General features: G+C 42.2%; 1 protein-coding gene and 1 long non-coding RNA gene across 2 annotated transcripts in view; both read left to right on the top strand.

Moving 5' to 3' along the window:
• Positions 1–10,154, top strand: part of lrp4 (low density lipoprotein receptor-related protein 4) — a 118,596-nt gene extending 108,442 nt beyond the window's left edge. Inside the window, exons 23-38 of the mRNA XM_083969383.1 lie at positions 790–930; positions 1,031–1,117; positions 1,213–1,384; positions 2,286–2,448; positions 2,555–2,780; positions 2,910–3,213; positions 3,639–3,857; positions 4,059–4,193; positions 5,348–5,456; positions 5,755–5,947; positions 6,225–6,338; positions 6,547–6,658; positions 7,168–7,229; positions 7,979–8,066; positions 8,186–8,327; positions 9,794–10,154. Coding sequence (XP_083825509.1) covers positions 790–930; positions 1,031–1,117; positions 1,213–1,384; positions 2,286–2,448; positions 2,555–2,780; positions 2,910–3,213; positions 3,639–3,857; positions 4,059–4,193; positions 5,348–5,456; positions 5,755–5,947; positions 6,225–6,338; positions 6,547–6,658; positions 7,168–7,229; positions 7,979–8,066; positions 8,186–8,327; positions 9,794–10,135 — 2,609 coding nt within the window. The 3' untranslated portion in view covers positions 10,136–10,154. The remainder of the gene's footprint in view (positions 1–789; positions 931–1,030; positions 1,118–1,212; positions 1,385–2,285; positions 2,449–2,554; positions 2,781–2,909; positions 3,214–3,638; positions 3,858–4,058; positions 4,194–5,347; positions 5,457–5,754; positions 5,948–6,224; positions 6,339–6,546; positions 6,659–7,167; positions 7,230–7,978; positions 8,067–8,185; positions 8,328–9,793) is intronic.
• A 5,269-nt stretch (positions 10,155–15,423) lies between these two features.
• LOC311005591 lies at positions 15,424–18,370 on the top strand. Its single transcript, XR_014596355.1, has 4 exons — positions 15,424–15,504; positions 16,263–16,345; positions 17,493–17,616; positions 18,225–18,370. It is a non-coding gene; the product is annotated as an uncharacterized lncRNA (long non-coding RNA).
• Positions 18,371–18,708: the final 338 nt, after the last annotated feature.

Raw genomic sequence — 18,708 nt, 5'->3', positions numbered from 1 at the left:
GCTGCTCAGAGCTATGCTACAGAGGCTAATGGAATTTCTTGGTTTCCCTCATCAAACTCATCAAATACACAATCCAACAACTCCAAAACGCTCTGGTGGACAAGTTGTGACCTGCACATTCACCACGCAATGAGATAATAACGAGACAGAGTTGTTTTCTGGGCAAATGTAGAGGCTGCTTGCCGAAAAACTGCCCCCGACAAGAACGCACATCAGTGGTTATGCATGAATTTACCTCGAAAACAGGTAACGAACCTACTCCTAAGACTATATGGATTATTGCAATGGGCCAATTTGCCAAAATGTTGAACTATCCCTTTAAGAAGAAGCTTCTTACCATCTAAGATCTCTAAATTAAAATTATGTTTTCACTTCAGTCTCAAGAAATAACCCAGTTTCTTGTATTGTATGTTAGTCTAGAATTTGTTTTACTCTTCATTATGGGAATTTACAAAATGCAAAGAAACATGGACAAAAACTGGATTTCTGGCAAATCCTTTATGTAATGTAACCTAAAACTCAACCTTATAATTAATGCCTACATCAACAAAAGCCTTTTAGGAGTGGTAGTACAGTACAATAGTAGTGACAAAATCCTCCAAAAATCCCTTTCATAAGTCTGCAGATAAAAGGGGAGAAACCTTCACAGAGACAGCATCGAGTTCAAAAGGTTAATATCAAAAACTTTGGCTCCGAGGAAGATGAAAGCGTGTCAGTGCCTTTTGTGTTCTGACAGAATGGTGCTGTGATGTGTGCTGACACGTGTTATGTGTGTGTGTGTGTGTGCAGGAATGAACAGCTTCCTGATCTTCGCACGGAGGACCGACATCAGGATGGTTTCTCTGGATATCCCTTACTTTGCTGATGTGGTGCTGGCCGTCAATAGCTCCATGAAAAACACTATCGCCATTGGTGTCGACCCTAAAGAAGGTCTGCATGTCTTTTGGTTTTAAAAAAATGTTGCTTTCAAAAAGATAAGTGAAATGAAAATAGAGTTTTTACATGTCAATGTATGTGTCGTCCACTGCAGCAAAGGTTTACTGGTCTGACAGTACGCTGAAGAAAATCAGCAGAGCCAACATCAATGGAACGGCAAATGAAGACATCATAGCTACAGGTGAGGAAGGTGGCTGTGGTGTTTGATCCTGTTAAACCTCACCTCGGCCACGGGTCCATCTTCACTCACCTTTACTCTCTCCTGTGTCTCCGTAGGGTTGGTGACGACCGACGGTCTGGCGGTGGACGCGCGCGGCAGGAAGATCTACTGGACTGACACGGGAACCAACCGCATCGAGGCCGCCAACCTGGACGGCTCCATGAGGAAAGTCCTGGTCTGGCAAAACCTGGACAGCCCTCGAGCCATCGCGCTCTACCATGAGATGGGGTGAGGCGGCTTATGTGCTCCCTTTGTGAATGAAAAACGGTGTCGTGACCGTGATTGTCCACAGCAACTACTTTCACCCTTCTTACGGTGTCTGGCCAGTGCAGAGGGACAGAGCCTTGATTCTTTCTTGACTCAGAATACAGTTTCCTTTAAAGGAAAGCTTGTGTTGTGTGTTTTCTTCATATTGCATAAAGTGATCATATGATAAACAACTAATCAATACTGTATGCTTATAGATAAAGGAGTGATAATAATACAGTAAATGCTTTGAATTTCTTAGATATAGCTGTGCAGTATTCTTAGCAGACCATAGCAGCAGATGATAGAAGGCTCATTAGAGACAGGAGACTTTTATTTTTTAGAGACCTGAGACTTGACTCGTACTCCTGACCAAAGACTTGAGACTTCACTTGGACTTGCAAAAAATAACTTGTGAACATCTCTGGTAACAAGCAATCCAAAAAGTCACAGTTTCCCCCATTATAACGCCGTTACCGTTACTGAAAATAAAATGTGCCGTTACTTGACTCAAGAAGTCCTGTAAAAAAAATAACACACTCGTTAAAGTGTGTGTTATATACACTTTTGTTCAGTCCATCATCTAGTCGAAAAAAAGCAGTTTATCTGGAACTAACCAACTCTTTCACCGACGAGCACATCGCGGAGCCTGCCTGTGTGGAGGAATACTGACTGAGTTGGTTAGTTCCAGATAAACGGGAGGGGTGATTCCAAGTATTTTTGACATATTTGAGCATTTTATTTAGAAAAAGTAACGCAATAGTTACTTTTCCTGGTAATTAGTTTCTTTTACAATATAGTAATTCAGTTACTAAGTTACTTTTTGGAGAAAGTAACTAGTAACCAACACTGCTGACCTTTGACCTCTGTGTGCTTACCATAGGTATATGTACTGGACAGACTGGGGAGAGCATGCTAAGCTGGAGCGCTCAGCAATGGACGGATCAGACCGCGTGGTCCTCATCAGTAACAACCTGGGCTGGCCCAACGGCCTGGCTATCGACATGGCCGGCTCACAGCTACTGTGGGCTGACGCTCACACCGAGGTCAGTCATGGCCCCTCATTATATTTTGAATTTTCTCATAAATTATAAATTGATTTTGTTCTTAAGGCTGTGGTTTTTTTAACCTTGTGTCTTTGATCCTGTTCAGCGAATTGAGGCAGCTGACCTGAACGGGCAGAATCGCCACACCCTGGTGACTCCAGTCCAGCACCCTTATGGTTTAACCCTGCTCGGGCCCCATATCTACTGGACTGACTGGCAGAGCCGCAGCATCCAGCGAGCTGACAAGAACACGGGGGCCAACACCATCACGGTGCGATCCAACCTGCCAGGCCTGATGGACATCCAGGCTGTAGACAGGGAGAAACCACTGGGTGAGGCATTTTCCGCTGATTTGCAATATTGGATGTATAGAATTAGAATCCAATATTTTGTCGCATATATTTAATTTAAGAGCAGCTCTGTCACTTTGCACCAAGCCTCCTCTCTCCGTCCTCCCCCAGGTTTTAATAAGTGTGGCAGGAGGAACGGGGGCTGCACCCACCTGTGCCTGCCTCGTCCCAACGGCACATCCTGCGCCTGTCCCACCGGCATCTTGCTCAAGGGAGACGGCAGGTCATGTGAAGACTCCCCGGAGACGTACTTGCTCTTCTCCAACCGTGTCAGCGTGCGCAGAATCTCACTGGACACCAACGACCACACCGATGTTCACGTACCGGTGCCCGAGCTGCACAATGTCATCTCACTGGACTATGACAGCGTAGATGGAAAACTTTACTACACTGACGTCACTCTAGACGTTATAAGGTGTGAACACAAACAACTGCACGCAAACTCTCTTTTAATTAATGTCAATCATTTTGTAAATAAAAACAAAGAATGGTGTAATTAAGAGGGAGCTTTTATCATCCTACCTCTTATGCACAAATTAGTTTAGTTTGGACTGAAGCATCATGCATGTCTGAGTGTATGTAGGTAGAAGTCAGCATAGATTTTGTGCATAGTTTCTACCCATGATGACCGTACATACGTAGATGTACAGATTCTGGATAAAGTTCAAGAAGATGTTTTATTATTTGGATTTTGTAGAGGAAACACAGATCATACTTGGCCCATGCTTTTCAGTGCTATTTTGAAAAGTAATCTTCTACAAAAAAGAGAAAATTTTAAAATGTATGCAATAGTCAAGTGTGGAAATAACATTAAAAAAATGCTGTCCATCTTTTGCGTAGGCGTTCAAACCTAGACGGCACTGACATGGAGACGGTGATCAGTCAGGGCTTGAAGACCACAGACGGGCTGGCTGTAGACTGGGTGTCCAGGAACATGTACTGGACCGACACCGGGCGCAACACCATCGAGGTGGCCCGCCTGGATGGAACCAGCCGAAAGGTCCTGGTCAACAACAGTCTGGATGAACCCAGAGCCATCGCAGTGTTCCCAAGCAAAGGGTAAGAGTGACGAGTTATAATATTGAATATTTCTAACAGTAATTTCTTAAGCATCTTATCTTTTATGGGGCTGTTGAAAGCCACATAAAAAGTAGAGAAAAAGTAAAAAAAAATATTGACAGAGAAAAAAAAACATTTTAGAAGCTGTAGTTTGCTTTTACAATTGTGAGTCTCCTCACCACTTCAACCTTGTCTCTGCAGGTACCTGTTCTGGACTGACTGGGGTCACATTGCAAAGATTGAGCGATCTCACTTGGACGGGTCGGACCGAAAGGTCCTGATCAATACAGACCTGGGCTGGCCCAACGGCCTCACACTAGACTACGACACACGAAGGTCAGAGAGGGAAACTCATATGTTGAACAATCTACCTCCTATGGATTTTTTCCCCACAAAGGAGCCTTGTAAAATATATTGGACTATAATTCTGGTGGAGTGTCAGGAGTTTTATCTACAAGACAAGGGAGTCCAGAAAATTGTACATCCAGTTATGTAACAACTGAACGTACTGAGAGTAATCATGAAGAGCTTTCACATTTGACAAACTGACCTAAGAAATGATTGATTATTCATTTTAACTGTTTATATTATTGGGTGCAATCACTGAAAACTATGTTAAAGGGGTAGTTCAACATTTTGGCAAATTGGCCGATTGCCATAATCCCTATAGTCTAAGGAACAGTTTCGTTACATGTATTTGTTGGTCCAAGCTATTTTTAGAACAGCGAGCTGCTCAGAGCTACGCTACGGAGGCTCATGGGATTTCTTGGTTTCCCTCATCAAACTCATCAAATACACAATCCAACAACTCCAAAGCGCTCTGGTGGACAAGTTGTGACCTGCACATTCACCACACTATGAGATAATAACGGAACGTTATGAGACAGAGTTGTTTGAGGCAAATCCAGAGACTGCTTGTTGAAAAACTGCTCCGATGGGAACGTTATTATCTCATAGTGTGGTGAATGTGCAGGTCACAACTTGTCCACGAGAGCGCTTTGGAGTTGTTGGATTGTGTATTTGATGAGTTTGATGAGGGAAACCAAGAAATCCCATTAGCCTCCGTAGCGTAGCTCTGAGCAGCTCACGGCTCTGCTCCGCCATTCTAAAAATAGCTTGCACCGACAAATAAAGGTAAGGAACCTACTGCTATGACTATAGGGGTTATGGAAATGGGCCAATTTGCCAAAATGTTGAACTATCCCTTTAAATAGTAGCATGTTTGTGCTGTAACAAGAATGATAACTGTAGGTATAATGGCAAATACAGCTGAGGAGTCCATCCAAGGCTAATGAAAGATGAACCAAATCTGATCATGTATAGCTTGAGGATAAACCAAACACAATCTGAACCCACTAGTGGTTAGTGATAAAAGTATTTTATCTTGTATGTAATTAACTTCACAGCCTTACAGGTTTTGTCTTGTTTTCACGTTGGTTAGTGTTTCCACAGACTGAAGGGTGTTTATTGACATTTGATGTTTTCAACAGGATCTTCTGGGTGGACGCCCACTTAGACAGGATCGAGAGTTCGGACCTAAACGGGAAACTGCGTCAGGTCCTTGTCAGCCCGGTGTCCCACCCGTTCGCTCTCACGCAGGTACCCCCACCCCCACCCCTCCTAACCCTCCACTGTGGGCTGACCCCCCTTCCTCCACTCACCTGCTCTCTTTCACTCATCGGCTCACCGTGTGACTCTCACTGGTCGTCTATACGTCCCTCCAGCTCATACTGAACTCATTCAACTTAACCATTTCTTCTACTTCCCTTCCACTCTGACCCTCATTTTTCTTCCCCCTCTCTCCCTCCCCCTTTTTCCCCTTCCCTTTCTTCCTCCCACCCCCTCGCTCCTTGTCCCTGTTTTTCCTCTCCTCTCTTCTTCTCCCTCGTTTCCCCAGTTGAAGCCGGTGTCCTCCCCTCTAACCCCTTTCTCCCGACTCTCGCAGCAAGACCGCTGGATCTACTGGACGGACTGGCAGACTAAGTCCATCCAGCGGGTGGACAAACACACCGGCCGTAACAAGGAAACGGTGCTGCCCAACGTGGAGGGCCTCATGGACATTATAGTGGTATCACCCCACAGACAGACAGGTAAGGAGGATTTCCCTCCTGCACTACAGCTAACATGGGACACACCGAAGACCTGAATTTAGTTTTTCTACTTTATTCTGTTGATAATAATGTGAAGAAAACAAAATGATCGACAATTTTATCTCTATCTCTCTATGTCTCTATCAGTCTCCTATTGCTGTGTAGTTATAAACATTATTGATTGGTTAAAAAATCTGGATGATTCTGTAGAAATGTACCTCAAATGTAATTAGACTGCTAAGTTCCAGTTGTGAATGTCCCTCATCCTCTCACTCAGGTACCAACCTCTGTGGCGTGAATAATGGCGGATGCACTCACCTCTGCTTCGCAAAGACCAACAGCTTTGTGTGTGCCTGTCCCGATGAACCAGACGGGCGTCCCTGCTCCACCAGTGAGTGGCCACTGTGACAGGGCAATGTGTAACTTGACAGTTGCATGTGCTGACTTTTTACATGCTGGACCATAATTTACCTTCCAGACAGTGATTCGGTCTAAACCCCATGCATATATTTGGGTTATAGGAAATGTTCACAGTAGAAAAAAAAAGGGTTTGTGTGTGACAAGTTTGTTCCAGGCTCTGATACATTTGTCTTTATCAGTTTCAGGTTACATCCCTACTTCTCCTGCCAAAGGAACCGTCAGCACGCCTGTCCCCAACAACATCCCTAACGGTCCAACTGACACTCCACACAGAGGACCCTCACTGGTCAAGTACGTCTGTTTGGAATATTTCGTAATTGTTTAACAGGAAAGCTCCTATTTGAAATCGTTACCTCATTTAACTGGCTCCAAAAGGTAATAAAACTAAACACTTAACATCTCTGCTGTCATATTATCAGGCCGAGAAACAAGATGGCAGATTTTCTCTCACTTCTTTTAGTTCATCTAATTTGAAGCACTACTTTACAATAATTGGAGAGGTGAAGTTGCTCATCCTTGCTAAAGAAAATATTGAATTCTTTTAGTCCCTAAGAGGTTGGAGAATTTTCTCACTTCACCGAGGACTAATTATGTCACTGTTCATCCCTAACACAAAACACAATGGGGTTTTCAGTCAGCAGTAGTTCTACAGAAGCTTACACACTCTTCCCAAAAGGCCTTACACAGAGTTATCTTCAGGGAAAACTATAGAATGGGTTTGACTTAATAAGGTCCTATCCAGCTATTATTAAGTAGAGTGCTCTAACATGAGATGTTGTATTCCTTGTTTTTTTTTACAGCTGCACCGACAAGAACCTGAGTGTGGAAGGCTGCACAAGCAACGTGGTGACGGCTCCTCATGGTCAGTATAGAAATGAATGATATCAGTAATAATAAACTTCAATTGTATAGCCCCTATACACACAAGACATGTGGCACAAAGAAATAAGACTTTTTATTGATCCCATGTGTGGGAAGCACTTTACTATGAAGAAATGACATCAACCAAGTGCTTCATATGAAAAGACACAAAATGAACATAAAAGTACTGACAGGGAATAAAATAAAAAAAAACGATAGATGCTAAAGTAATACATGAAATAACTACAATCAATCAATACTTATAGAAGAACTTTTCTAATCTCTCTGGATCAAATGATCTGAGACTCACGTCTGACATATTGGAGATGGAACATCTTATCTACAGTTACAGAGAAAAAGCCATGTATTGTATCTAAGAATGGAAGCCGGACACTGTTATACTGTAGCTCTAGGAAAAGAGTAAAAAAAAAACAATTAACCTTTAGGTTTTATTTATCCAACAACTACAAGCATGTAACCTTGAAACACTGTAGCTGTTGGTTACTGGCTTGCAAAACAACATAATCACAGCTTTGGAGGTGTTATATAATGGCGTTGTGTGGGAGGTACTGTACAGTAATTACTAGTCCCCAACTTGTAAACATCATTGAAATCACCAACCAAGCAATTACAACTGGGAAAGTGTTTTTTTTTTCCTATGCGCTAACATATACTGAATTTCTCCTAGTGGATAAATGAAGCGTTATAATCTTTCCATCTAATCTTTAATACCTGTGCTTTGGGTTGCAGGGGAAGGCCTTCACATCAGCTACGTGATTGGTGGAGTTCTGACCATCCTGGCTATTCTGATCCTGATTGCTGCTTTGATCATTTACAGGTCAGCCACCTGATAATTGTTCTCTCAGATCTTAAACAGGAAGAGTTGGTTCCAGTCACAACAGAGAACATAGCTCAACGTGTAAACCATGTGCTGATTTTTTTGTTTGTGATCAACAGACATAAAAAATCAAAGTTTGCCGACCCGGGGGTGAGCAACCTGACCTACAGTAACCCCTCCTACAGGACGTCCACACAAGAGGTGAAGATCGAGGCGTCGCAGAAGCCCCCGATATACAACCAGCTTCGATATAAGAAAGAGGTAATGAACAGACTGCGGCCCGGAGTGAAAGCGACAGACTCTTTTTTCTGTTTAATAGATGAATGGATTTAAGGTGAATCCATGATATTTTCTTTGAATGATCACAGACTGTGCAGGTGTATGGTGGGTAACCACGGAGACAAAATGACTTCACCGTTTGTCTCTGGTCATATTGATTGTGATGGATTGTGACATGTGTGGGTCACAAGACACCGGCGCTCATCTTCTCCTCCTCCCCCCTCTATCTCCCTCATTGCAGCTCTCTCATCCCTACAACTCCCTCTCTCCCTTTATCTTTTGACCCACTTGTCCCGTGGAGAGGTAGTTACACAGCATGGAGGAGCCCTGTCCGCTCCAGTTGTGTTTTCTCTGACTTTTTGTTTTTACTCTCGTTGCCTTCGTATTTCATCGCATGTTGTCTGCCATCCAATACCTCATCATTTCTCATTTTGGTGCAGTTTCTGAGATCTGTGATCAGCTGCATGTCAGTGTTTATACTACTTTGTTTATTTGTGTGTAACTGATGTTTCAACAGGAAAGGGACCGACAAGTATGTTTAGATTTTGTTAAAGGGATAGTTCAACATTTTGGCAAATTGGCTCATTGCCATAATCCTTATAGTTTTAGGAGTAGGTTTGTTACCTTTAATTGTCGGTGCAAGCTGGTTTTAGAACGGTGGAGCAGAGCCACGAGCTGCTCAGAGCTACGCTACGGAGGCTGATGGGATTTCTTGGTTTCCCTCATCAAATACACAATCCAACAACTCCAAAACGCTCTTGTTGCCGTTCTAAAAACAGTTTGCACTGACAATTAAAGTTAACAAACCTACTCCTAAAAATGGGCTAATTTGCCAAAATGTTGAACTATCTCTTTAAAGGTGCTACATGTATTGTAAAGCCTTGGAATAACCATAAACAACTAAGGAGCATGTTGCAGACAGGTAGTTGGCTCTGTGTCAAAACTATGATGTAAAAGATGTAAGGACACTGACATTGAATGATGTGCATTGTCCACCGACACTGTCCAAATGTCCCCTGCTCCACCAAACTGACTGGTTTAAAGAGTTTCATATGCAATGTTAGCTAAACTTAGTTTAGCTCTTTAGGCCTGGTCAATGATAATTACAAACCTGTAGCACCTTAATCTGAAAACCAAAAAACTAATTCCAGAAAAAAGTGCAGCATTACTAAAAGGAGCCAGGTTGCTGTGCATGGATTGTGTTTAAAGGTGATGTTTTGTTCTGCAGTGGTGTGCTGTTTGTTTTCATTAATCCTTGAGGGAAATCCACATGTAAGTAAGAAAGAAAGAAAAAAAAGAAAAGAACGAAAGGACCCGCAGAAGAAGTGAACTCCTATGAATAATGTAGTGGAACAGAATAACAGATCAAAGCTGAGGGTGAATTTTTGCTAACATACTGTACGTAGACGCCATCACTCTGCCCCGACTAACTGAGTCTTGTTGTCCAGGGGGGAGTGGACGGAGGCTACACCAAGGAGAAGATCCGCATCGTGGAAGGCGTGTGTCTCCTGTCCAACGAGGAGCTTTACTGGGACGACCTAAAACAGATCAAGCCGTCCAGAGGAGGCCTGCACACCTGCATGCGCACGGACACCGTGTCGCTGCAGGCCAGCAGCGCCTCGCTAGACGACGGCGAGACTGAGCAGCTCCTCCAGGAGGAGGCGTCCGAGTGCTCCTCCATAACCACCCTGACTCCTTCAGCCATCACCCCGCAGCGTCACGCCCAGCACAGCCTGCCCGACACCGGCTGGACCTCCACGCGCAAACCCTCTACCGAGAGCGAAGTGTGAGGGAGCCCCGACACCCCCCCCACCCCCACTCCCACTCCCGCCCTCTGTGCTTTATCTCAACCTCTATTACCTAATACATACAAACACACACCTGTATTTATAGCTGGTACAAAAACACAGTAAATGGTAAATAGGTACAAACAACAGTAACGGCTGCATATGTAGAGTAACAGTACATATGAACCTGGTTAGAAAACAACTAAGCTCCCATAAACGGCTCCTGTCTCTGAAAATGGGGCTCCGTCCTACTTGTGCGCACACACGCACGCACACACACACACACACAAAGTACAGTCCTTCAACAGTATCCTCAGTACTACTGCCTTTCGGCAAAAATGATAAACTAATGAGCATGCTGGAATGAGAAAGCAAATAACTCTGGGGAGGAAGTGAACAGAGAGACAAAAGCGTTACCTGGAGCCTTTTTAAAGGATGCAGACTCTGAATGCGAAGAGCGCTTCTCTGTGTACATCTTCACCTTTATTTTTTGTGATTTTTTTTTTCTTTTTCTTATTTTTTTTTTTTTTGGGACAAAGCTGAAAGGACATAACTCCCTGGAAGATGTAACCATGATGCTCTCTCTAATACCACTCATGTCTTTATGAACTCTATTTATGAACGTTTTTGTACTTGTAGAGTGGGTTTGCTGACTTCCAGAGAACGGCAGGAGTGTTGTGTTAGAACATTTGTGCTGCAGGACCTGGGTTTTCAAGAGTTGTATTTATGACAGTGCCAAAGGGTGGGGCTTCACAGAGTCTCCATACTTCTTTCTGCATTTACACTTCAGTAGAAATGTATCTTCATTACGAGTCATTGATTTCCTCCGACTCGCCCTCACTGGTGCGAGACCTCGGTGACGACACCTGCGTCTGATTTTCTTATTTTACGGCCTCCAACGGGTCAAGCCAGGACTTGCTGTAGCTGGAGCTCTAAGCTGGTTGCAGAGGTCCATTCATCCTCTGCAAAAGTAAAAGAAAAGGAGCCTTTGTGTGTGTGTTGTTGTTGTTGTTGTTTTTTTCTTTTCTTTTTTTTTAAGTTGTCAAACATTGTTGATCCTCGAAAATAGCAGAGGAAGCTGCGATGAAGTAACAGCCTAAGTGCCAAACGTCTTGTTTTTTTTTTCCTGCTTCAACCTTAATATTTATTTTTCTCAGAGGTTTTAAAGATGTACGTGACATTTTTTGTTTTTTACTTGGGTTTGGTCACCCAAATCACAGAAAGACAAATCTTCTTACTTACCGCTACTGCTGTTCAGCCATGCAGATAGTTGTGGTTTCATTTACCCAGCTGATAAATGTCTCTGGGATTTCTGCTGCCCAAAAAACACCTGAGTTTACTGTGGAGCTGCTTCCTCAGTCTCCCAATGAGCCATTGGACATTTCCTCCATTGGTCTTTTCTAAACCTACAGTTCAGGTTCTTGGGGTTTGCTATCCAGATAAATGATGACCTATGAGCACTTACTATTACAATTTGAATCTCTTTTGTTTTAATTTGTATACATTCAAAAACAGCAACAAAAAAAATCATTATTTTCAAATTCATCGTTATAATGTTATACACACTGTTGTCACCATGGCTTCCTTATCCATGATATCCACCTGTAGTTTGGCTAAAAACAGGATATGCCATTTGGTCCCTCCCTGTCCATTCTTATTGCTTGATCCACAAAAGTCTTTGGTTTGTGGGTTAGAGCATTTTTTTTAAGCTGATACAGAATTATTATAATAATGAATAACTATAGACGGGCAACAAATTAAATGAAAACCCCACATAAAGTGTCTTGGTAGTGAGAAGAATAGCTTCAGTTGTCTTTGGCAGCAGTTTTTCATGTCTCTGAGCTCTACTATGGATTAACACTATTCTGTGTTGTCATGTTGTCTAACATGTTGGTCCTAAATATCCCACAGGTGTTGCGATCCGGCGACTGTGAAGAGCAAAGTGTATGATTCAAATCATTGGCATACTCATCAAACTATAATGTGACTCCTTGTGGCCTTCATACGGAGGCCTTGTCATCCTGTTTACTCATTTATTCTGGTATTTACTTTAATTTGTTACCTGTCTATATTTTGTTTTTAAAAAATCCTGTTTTAACAAATTAACTAAACTGAGCGAGTTCATTTTTGAGAAGGCTCGTGTTGTAGGGTTAAATATAATATAATATCTGTGTTACTACAGATATGAATGTGATTTTGTGACATTATCATAGAAGGTCCAATTTTGGCTCTTGACTATAATTGTATTGCAGGAGCTAGTAAGTTTCAGAGGCTAATTTATCAAGAGACTTGGCATGTACAACCAAAAGTGTCTGCGTGACCAAACACTATTAGAGGTAAATGAGAACATTTGTTCTTTCCACGATTTGAGTTTTCATCCATCAACTCTAAATCTGTAATGCAAAGGTGCACTCGCAGTGTCTGCCGCGGTACAGCATAACAAATGGGTAAATTAGGAACACTGTGCATGTCTGACCCCATCAGACAGTGAGGGTTATAGTTTAGAAATATATCACTGACAACTTAATGAAAAAAATGAATTTAATACAAGTAAAGATATTATGCATTGCTTTAACTTTAGAGTACAACTCTGTCTGTTGTTGAAATATGGTACAAGGAAATACTATATTGTTATATGGACAAATATATCAGTTAGACTTTATAGAACCATGTATTTTGAAGTATCTGCTACAAGTTCAGCAACTTGCTGATTTGCTGCTAGACGAAGCACTGAGGCCAATGAAAGAGGGTCTTGGCAGCTACATAACTACGGTCTCTGACGGTTGGTTGACAGTAGGCCTAGAGAGCATCACAGTGACCCAGTAACCAATCATCCCGGCTCACAGTCCCTCCAACTCTGCTGCAGGAATGCTTAAACTGTACAGATTTTGTCATGCCAATATAAGCAAAAACATTTCTGTTGAAGATATTGCATTGATTAAGTTGTATAGTCTTTTGTACAAAGGGATTTCATGACCGTTTTTAGACTTGTATTAATTTTACTCACTGGAGAAGAACATGTTTGTTTTTTGTTTTTTTTTGTTTTTTGTTTTTGCTGGGTTATTTTAACCACTGTGTTTCCAAGCCTTGTAAATGATAGGGAAGATACCAGTTATTTAATAGTGCTCTTTTATCTTATGAAATACCGGTCGCGTATAGCTGTTGTAAAGTTAACAAAAAGAGGTATTTATGATTTCTGTTTGGTTGTCACTTGATGTGTAAATATGAAAAGACTGTATATGTATTTCCATGGCAGTACTAACAAGCTGTGTTGTGTGATATAGTGAATTATCCCTTTGCTATCTTTTAATATAAAATTGCATTTGCATTTCAATGAAACCCTTTGGCTCACTAATCTCATCACTTACTGCTCAAATGTCTTCCACGACAGACACAATGATCACATAGAAATAAAGGAAATACAGATGTTGTAATATTAAGAGATAAGACTTACCAAAATGAGTAAAAGTATATACATTATAACACATCAAATAAGAGAATTTCAAGACATGTTACTATATCCGGGGTGAGGAATGTGAATCAGAAGAAAGTCACTTCAAGGTCCAGCCCCTGAGCGAGCGCAACCCGTACTTCACACTCCACTGTAAAAATGGAAAGTGGACTGACTTTAAATACGTAAGACTCACGGATTCTATTCACACAGAGGGAGAGGAGATGAAATGTGAAAAGCAGATGATGATAAAAAGCATTTTGTATGATCAGTACCAACCATAATTGGAAAATATGCCAGTTTAAACACGCTTTAACCAGCACAGGTGGCATCAGTAAACTGGGATCAGGGAGAATCCCATTTTATAAGATACAGAACCATCTAAGCCATCTAATAACCTGCCAGAATATAACATCCAGACTTAGGAGAATATAAAATTATAATCATAATATCAACATGTATTTTGTATTCTCCAAACATAATGACAGTGAGTGAAAAACTCTGAGGTAAAGCTGTTTAAAATAATACATTTAAACAAATGTAAGAAGGATATAATTGTCAGCTTATAAAAACAATTTCAAGAGCGATTGGATTCACATTCAATCATATTGTGGAGAGACACGTGACAAGTATACAACTTGTCATTGGTGGGGGTAAAATCCACTGTCCAATAAACGTCCACTATCCTGGCATTTCAGCCAATTGGCGATCCTCTCTGCCCCACGCGCTTCTTTAAAACCAGAAGTCAGCCAAAGAGGACGCATCCACCGAGATAAGAAGAGCAAGAAATAAAAGAAAGGATGGACAAAGAAGAGACCTGGAGAGCTATTTATTTTCAGTAAGTCTGCATCGTGTGCTTTTAGGTTACCCTTTATGTTTTTGGGAGAACTCTCCGACATTACTAGAAAAAATGATGCCAATTTGCAATGCTAACATAGCTAATAAGCTAACAGGAAACTGCTAACTCGGCTAGAGCTCTTTGTCATGTTAGCCCTGTATTTACAACAACGTTACTTTCGTTTCGTAACTTTGAAAAACAAACCACTAGCAGCCGGTCACTCCGGTTTCTTTCAGCATAGACATACGTGTAAAGAGGCCAGTTCATGGGCTGGGATGAGTCTGAGAGCCGAGACGGGCCATGTTGTGTGCACATGGCCACGGCTAAGCTCGCTGGTTGGTCGTGGTTGGTCGTCGCACACAGCTGGTATTAACCTGTAACCAACTCCTCACATTGCAGCGATTTGAGAGAGAGACCCCGGATTAGCCGTCATGGCGGATGATGCAGTTTGGGAGAATCTACCTGCGGACCAAACACGTGGAGGAGAGGTAAACACAAACTAAACACGTTTGTCAGTGTCTGAAAAGTCGTCATTGCAGGCACACAAGACTGTGCACAGGGGCCATCTGACCCAAGCCACCTCCCCCTTGCTGCAAGTTTCTGCTCATGCGTTTCGTTTCGCAGTGTATTGGGTACAGCTAACGTAAACTGCAGTCTAATTCAAGAAGTCCTCCCTTCATGGCTGTGTGAACGTTACTGTTATGTTGCTCGGGTTTTAACTGTATCTTTGCGTGCTTTGCCCTCCCAATTAATGTCAAGAAGGGTGGGCTAAATGACAAAGTCTGCAATAAAGTGTGTTTGCAGTCGAAGCAAATGGAACTTGACTTTCAAAAAGAAAGATCTCTGGCTTACTACACTGTTGTATTAGTTTTAATCAGATGAGCCCAATCTAACAACTTGAGATGAGTTTGTTGGCTAATGGTATTAAATAAAGTTGCTGGTTTGTCATGGTTTGGTCGTCGCACACAGCTGGTGTTAACCTGTAACCAACTCTCTCATTGCAGTGTTTTGAGAGAGAGAGACTCCATGGCGGATGATGCATCTTGGGAGAACCTACCTGCGGACAAAACACATGTAGGAGAGGTAAACACAAACTAAACACGTTTGTCAGTGTCTTACTTTAAATACACATCTGAAAAGTCGTCATTGCAGAAAAACGACTGAGGGGGGGCGGCGGTGGGAGTGATGAGTTGCACTAATCAGTCGGGGTGCTGTTGCAGTGGCGACAGCACCCTGATCTGACCCAACCTGAGGACACAAGACTGTGCACAGGGGCCATCTGACCCAAGCCATCTCCCCATTTGCTACAAGTTTCTGCTCTGTATAGATGCATTTCGGTTGGCAGTATATTAGGTACAGCTAACTGCAGTCTAATTCAAGAACTCTTAATAAGTCCTGTGTGAATGTTAATGTAATGTTGATCAGGTTTTAACTGCATCTTTTCATGTTTTGTTCACCCAATTTATGTCAATGGTGAGCTAAATGAGTTTGCAATAAAGTGTGTTTGCAGTCAAAGCAAAGAACATGGCCTTCAAAAAGCAAGATCACTGTCGCTTACTGTTTTAATCAGATGAGCAGACAACATCAGATGAGTTTGTTGGATAATGATGTTAAATAAAGTTGCGAACTTGCAACTGTATGCTGTGTGTGCTGTTATCAGAACATGACTATGGCCTGATGCTGATATAATCAAATATAAAAATGGGAAAACTGGTCTTCTTCAAGCAGTACCATGTTATATTTTGAACTAAACACCATAATTGTATAAAATGTGATTTTGTTCAGGCATGGCACTCTTCTTTTCAGAACATGTATTAATACAGCCTGTTTTTGTGTGCAAGGACACTGTGGTGGAGTTTCCTGTCTCCCTCCCTCAAGCAGAGCAAAACTGACCTGGAGGCCAGATCTTTCATCATTTCTCAAGGTTTGTTTTTTAGTGTGCTATCAAACTCGAATGATCTCTTTTGTGTTTAGCAAAGGGATTTATTATTTTTCTTATTGGTTGCACTCGCAAGCTTTGATGAGTCTCCCAGAATCACTTTGGGTTATTTATGGAAAACTTCTAGTTTAAAGAGCTGATCAAAAATTAGTCATGTATGCTAATCGGTGTTTAACATGCCGTGTGTGAGAAGGATCCAGTTGATTTGACAAATTTCATGTCTATCTTCACATGTATGGTTAGTGCACTGATTCATTCAGTCTTGTGCCTTGTACTGGAAAATCATCATGGCGGTCCATAGAGCTGCTCTGTTTTAAGATGAATCAGTTAAACTCAATTACTCTCAGTGTACCTGGGAGTTTTATAATCTCCATTTTTAAGATGGATTTCTCTTCTCTCTCTTGGAGAATTTACCAGGAACATCATAGAAAGTCACAAGTCAACCAGGGTTGCATAGATTTCCTTGACTTGTGTTCTGCCACTACACCTTAAAGGGATACTTCAAGATTTTGGCAAGTTGGCCCATTGCCATAATCCCTGTAGTTTTAGCAGTAGGTTCGTTACCTTTAATTGTCGGTGCAAACTACTTTTAGAACGGCGGAATGTTACAAGATGAAAACCACTGATTCACGGTCCCCTCGGGGGGCAGTTTTTCGGCAAGCAGTTGCTTTGAAAACAGCGTGGTGAATGTGCAGGTCACAACTTGTCCACGAGAGTGTTTTGGAGTTGTTGGATTGTGTATTTGATGAGGGAAACCAAGAAATCCCGTTAGCCTCCGTAGTGTAACTCTGAGCAGCTCTGCTCTGCCGTTCTAAAAATAGCTTGCACTGACAATTAAAGGTAATGAACCTACTATATGGGCCAATTTGACAAAATGTTGAACTATCACTTTAATGTCTTTGTGAGCCACTGGGGTGTGACGGTGATGAGTTGCACTTTAAGTCGGGTTGCTGATTGCAGTGGCACAGCAGACCTGTCCTGACAACCTGTGATGACATCCCATTGTGCACAGGGGCCATCTGAGTCACTGCCCAAAATCTGACGAGAAAGTGGGCCAGTGCTTAAAGGTTTTCTTTTGTCATATCCTGACCTACTATTCTTTGCTTTTTGTTCTGCTCTCTTCCTTTCACAGCCTGAAATGAGTGACTTCAAAGATGCGGTTAGGAAAGACGTTTGAGCCGTTGTGAATCCTGCCAGAAAAAGTTTTCCCTTCACACTGGATGGAAGAAAGTCAACAAACTGACATCTCAGCGCTGGTGAGGACATACAGCTCAATTCACTTAACTTTGATGTAGTTTCTCTTGCCAACTTGTCCTCTCTTGTGAATTGTCTTTTTAAAAGTTCAGTTAAAAGGCACAAAATAAAGACGAGACATGCAAAAACAATGGCTGAACCTGCCAAATATTACATGGTTTAGAGTTGGACAGCAGTGGATTTTGATGCATAAGACTGATTGTTGCAGTTATTGGCTGCATAATCTGATTTTATTCAGATGAATCACATTCCAGTGCTTGATGCTCAGAGCGCTCTTGGTAACAGTACCATACAGTGGGAAACAGTTTTTGCTGATGCACTGTCAGCACCTACATTTGTTCCTTTTTGTGTTAATAACTGGGAATCACGTGAATAATTCATGGCTTTGCACCATGTGCAGGCAGTGGCTTTGTTGGTCAATAACCCAGTTAAAACTTTGGCCACTTGATAGTTGGCTTCTTTGGGGAAAGAAAACCTGCCCACAACAGCATTTTCTGTATTGTTTCCTTTTTCTTTTTGTCCCTATTAGCTCCTTAACTTAATCATAGTCTGCTTTTGAGTTTCTTTGTCCTCCTTCTGTCTCCCTCACCACCTCCTTTTGTCCCTGCAGGTATTCTTGCACCCAGAAAACTGTACCAGCCCTGCAGCAGCAGCCACTGGTGGCGCAGCCAAAGTTCAGCCTGAACCTCCACCTGCTGTACTGACCTCCTGTCCTTGGCTGAACAGCTAGCTGCGCTCCAATGTTTTTTTTTTTTTGAAGGAGCAAGGATTAATGAAGATTCATAAGAGATGTAATGGATCATGCAAATGGATTTTAGAAACCAAATATTACCGTAAAGGGGAATTTCCGTTTTTTACAATCTGGACCTTATTTCTAGCATAAAATACCATCTTTTACTCACCCAGATAACTTTGGTGTGACTACGAGTCCTTCCGACGAAATTGGCTCCATCCGAGAGCCGCATATATCCATACAATGCGAGTCTACAGGGCAACATGACGTCAGTCGACTGCCATCCACTGATTAGGCAAAGCGTTATCACGGGAAGAGTGCCCGACGTCCGACATGAGAATCAAACCACAGATCTGTACCG

This window comes from Trachurus trachurus (genome assembly GCF_905171665.1).
Source record: "Trachurus trachurus genome assembly, chromosome: 3".
Classification (NCBI taxonomy): Eukaryota; Metazoa; Chordata; class Actinopteri; order Carangiformes; family Carangidae; genus Trachurus; species Trachurus trachurus.
Note: the sequence above shows the minus strand (reverse complement) of the source record. Positions and strands in the feature narration are given on the sequence as shown.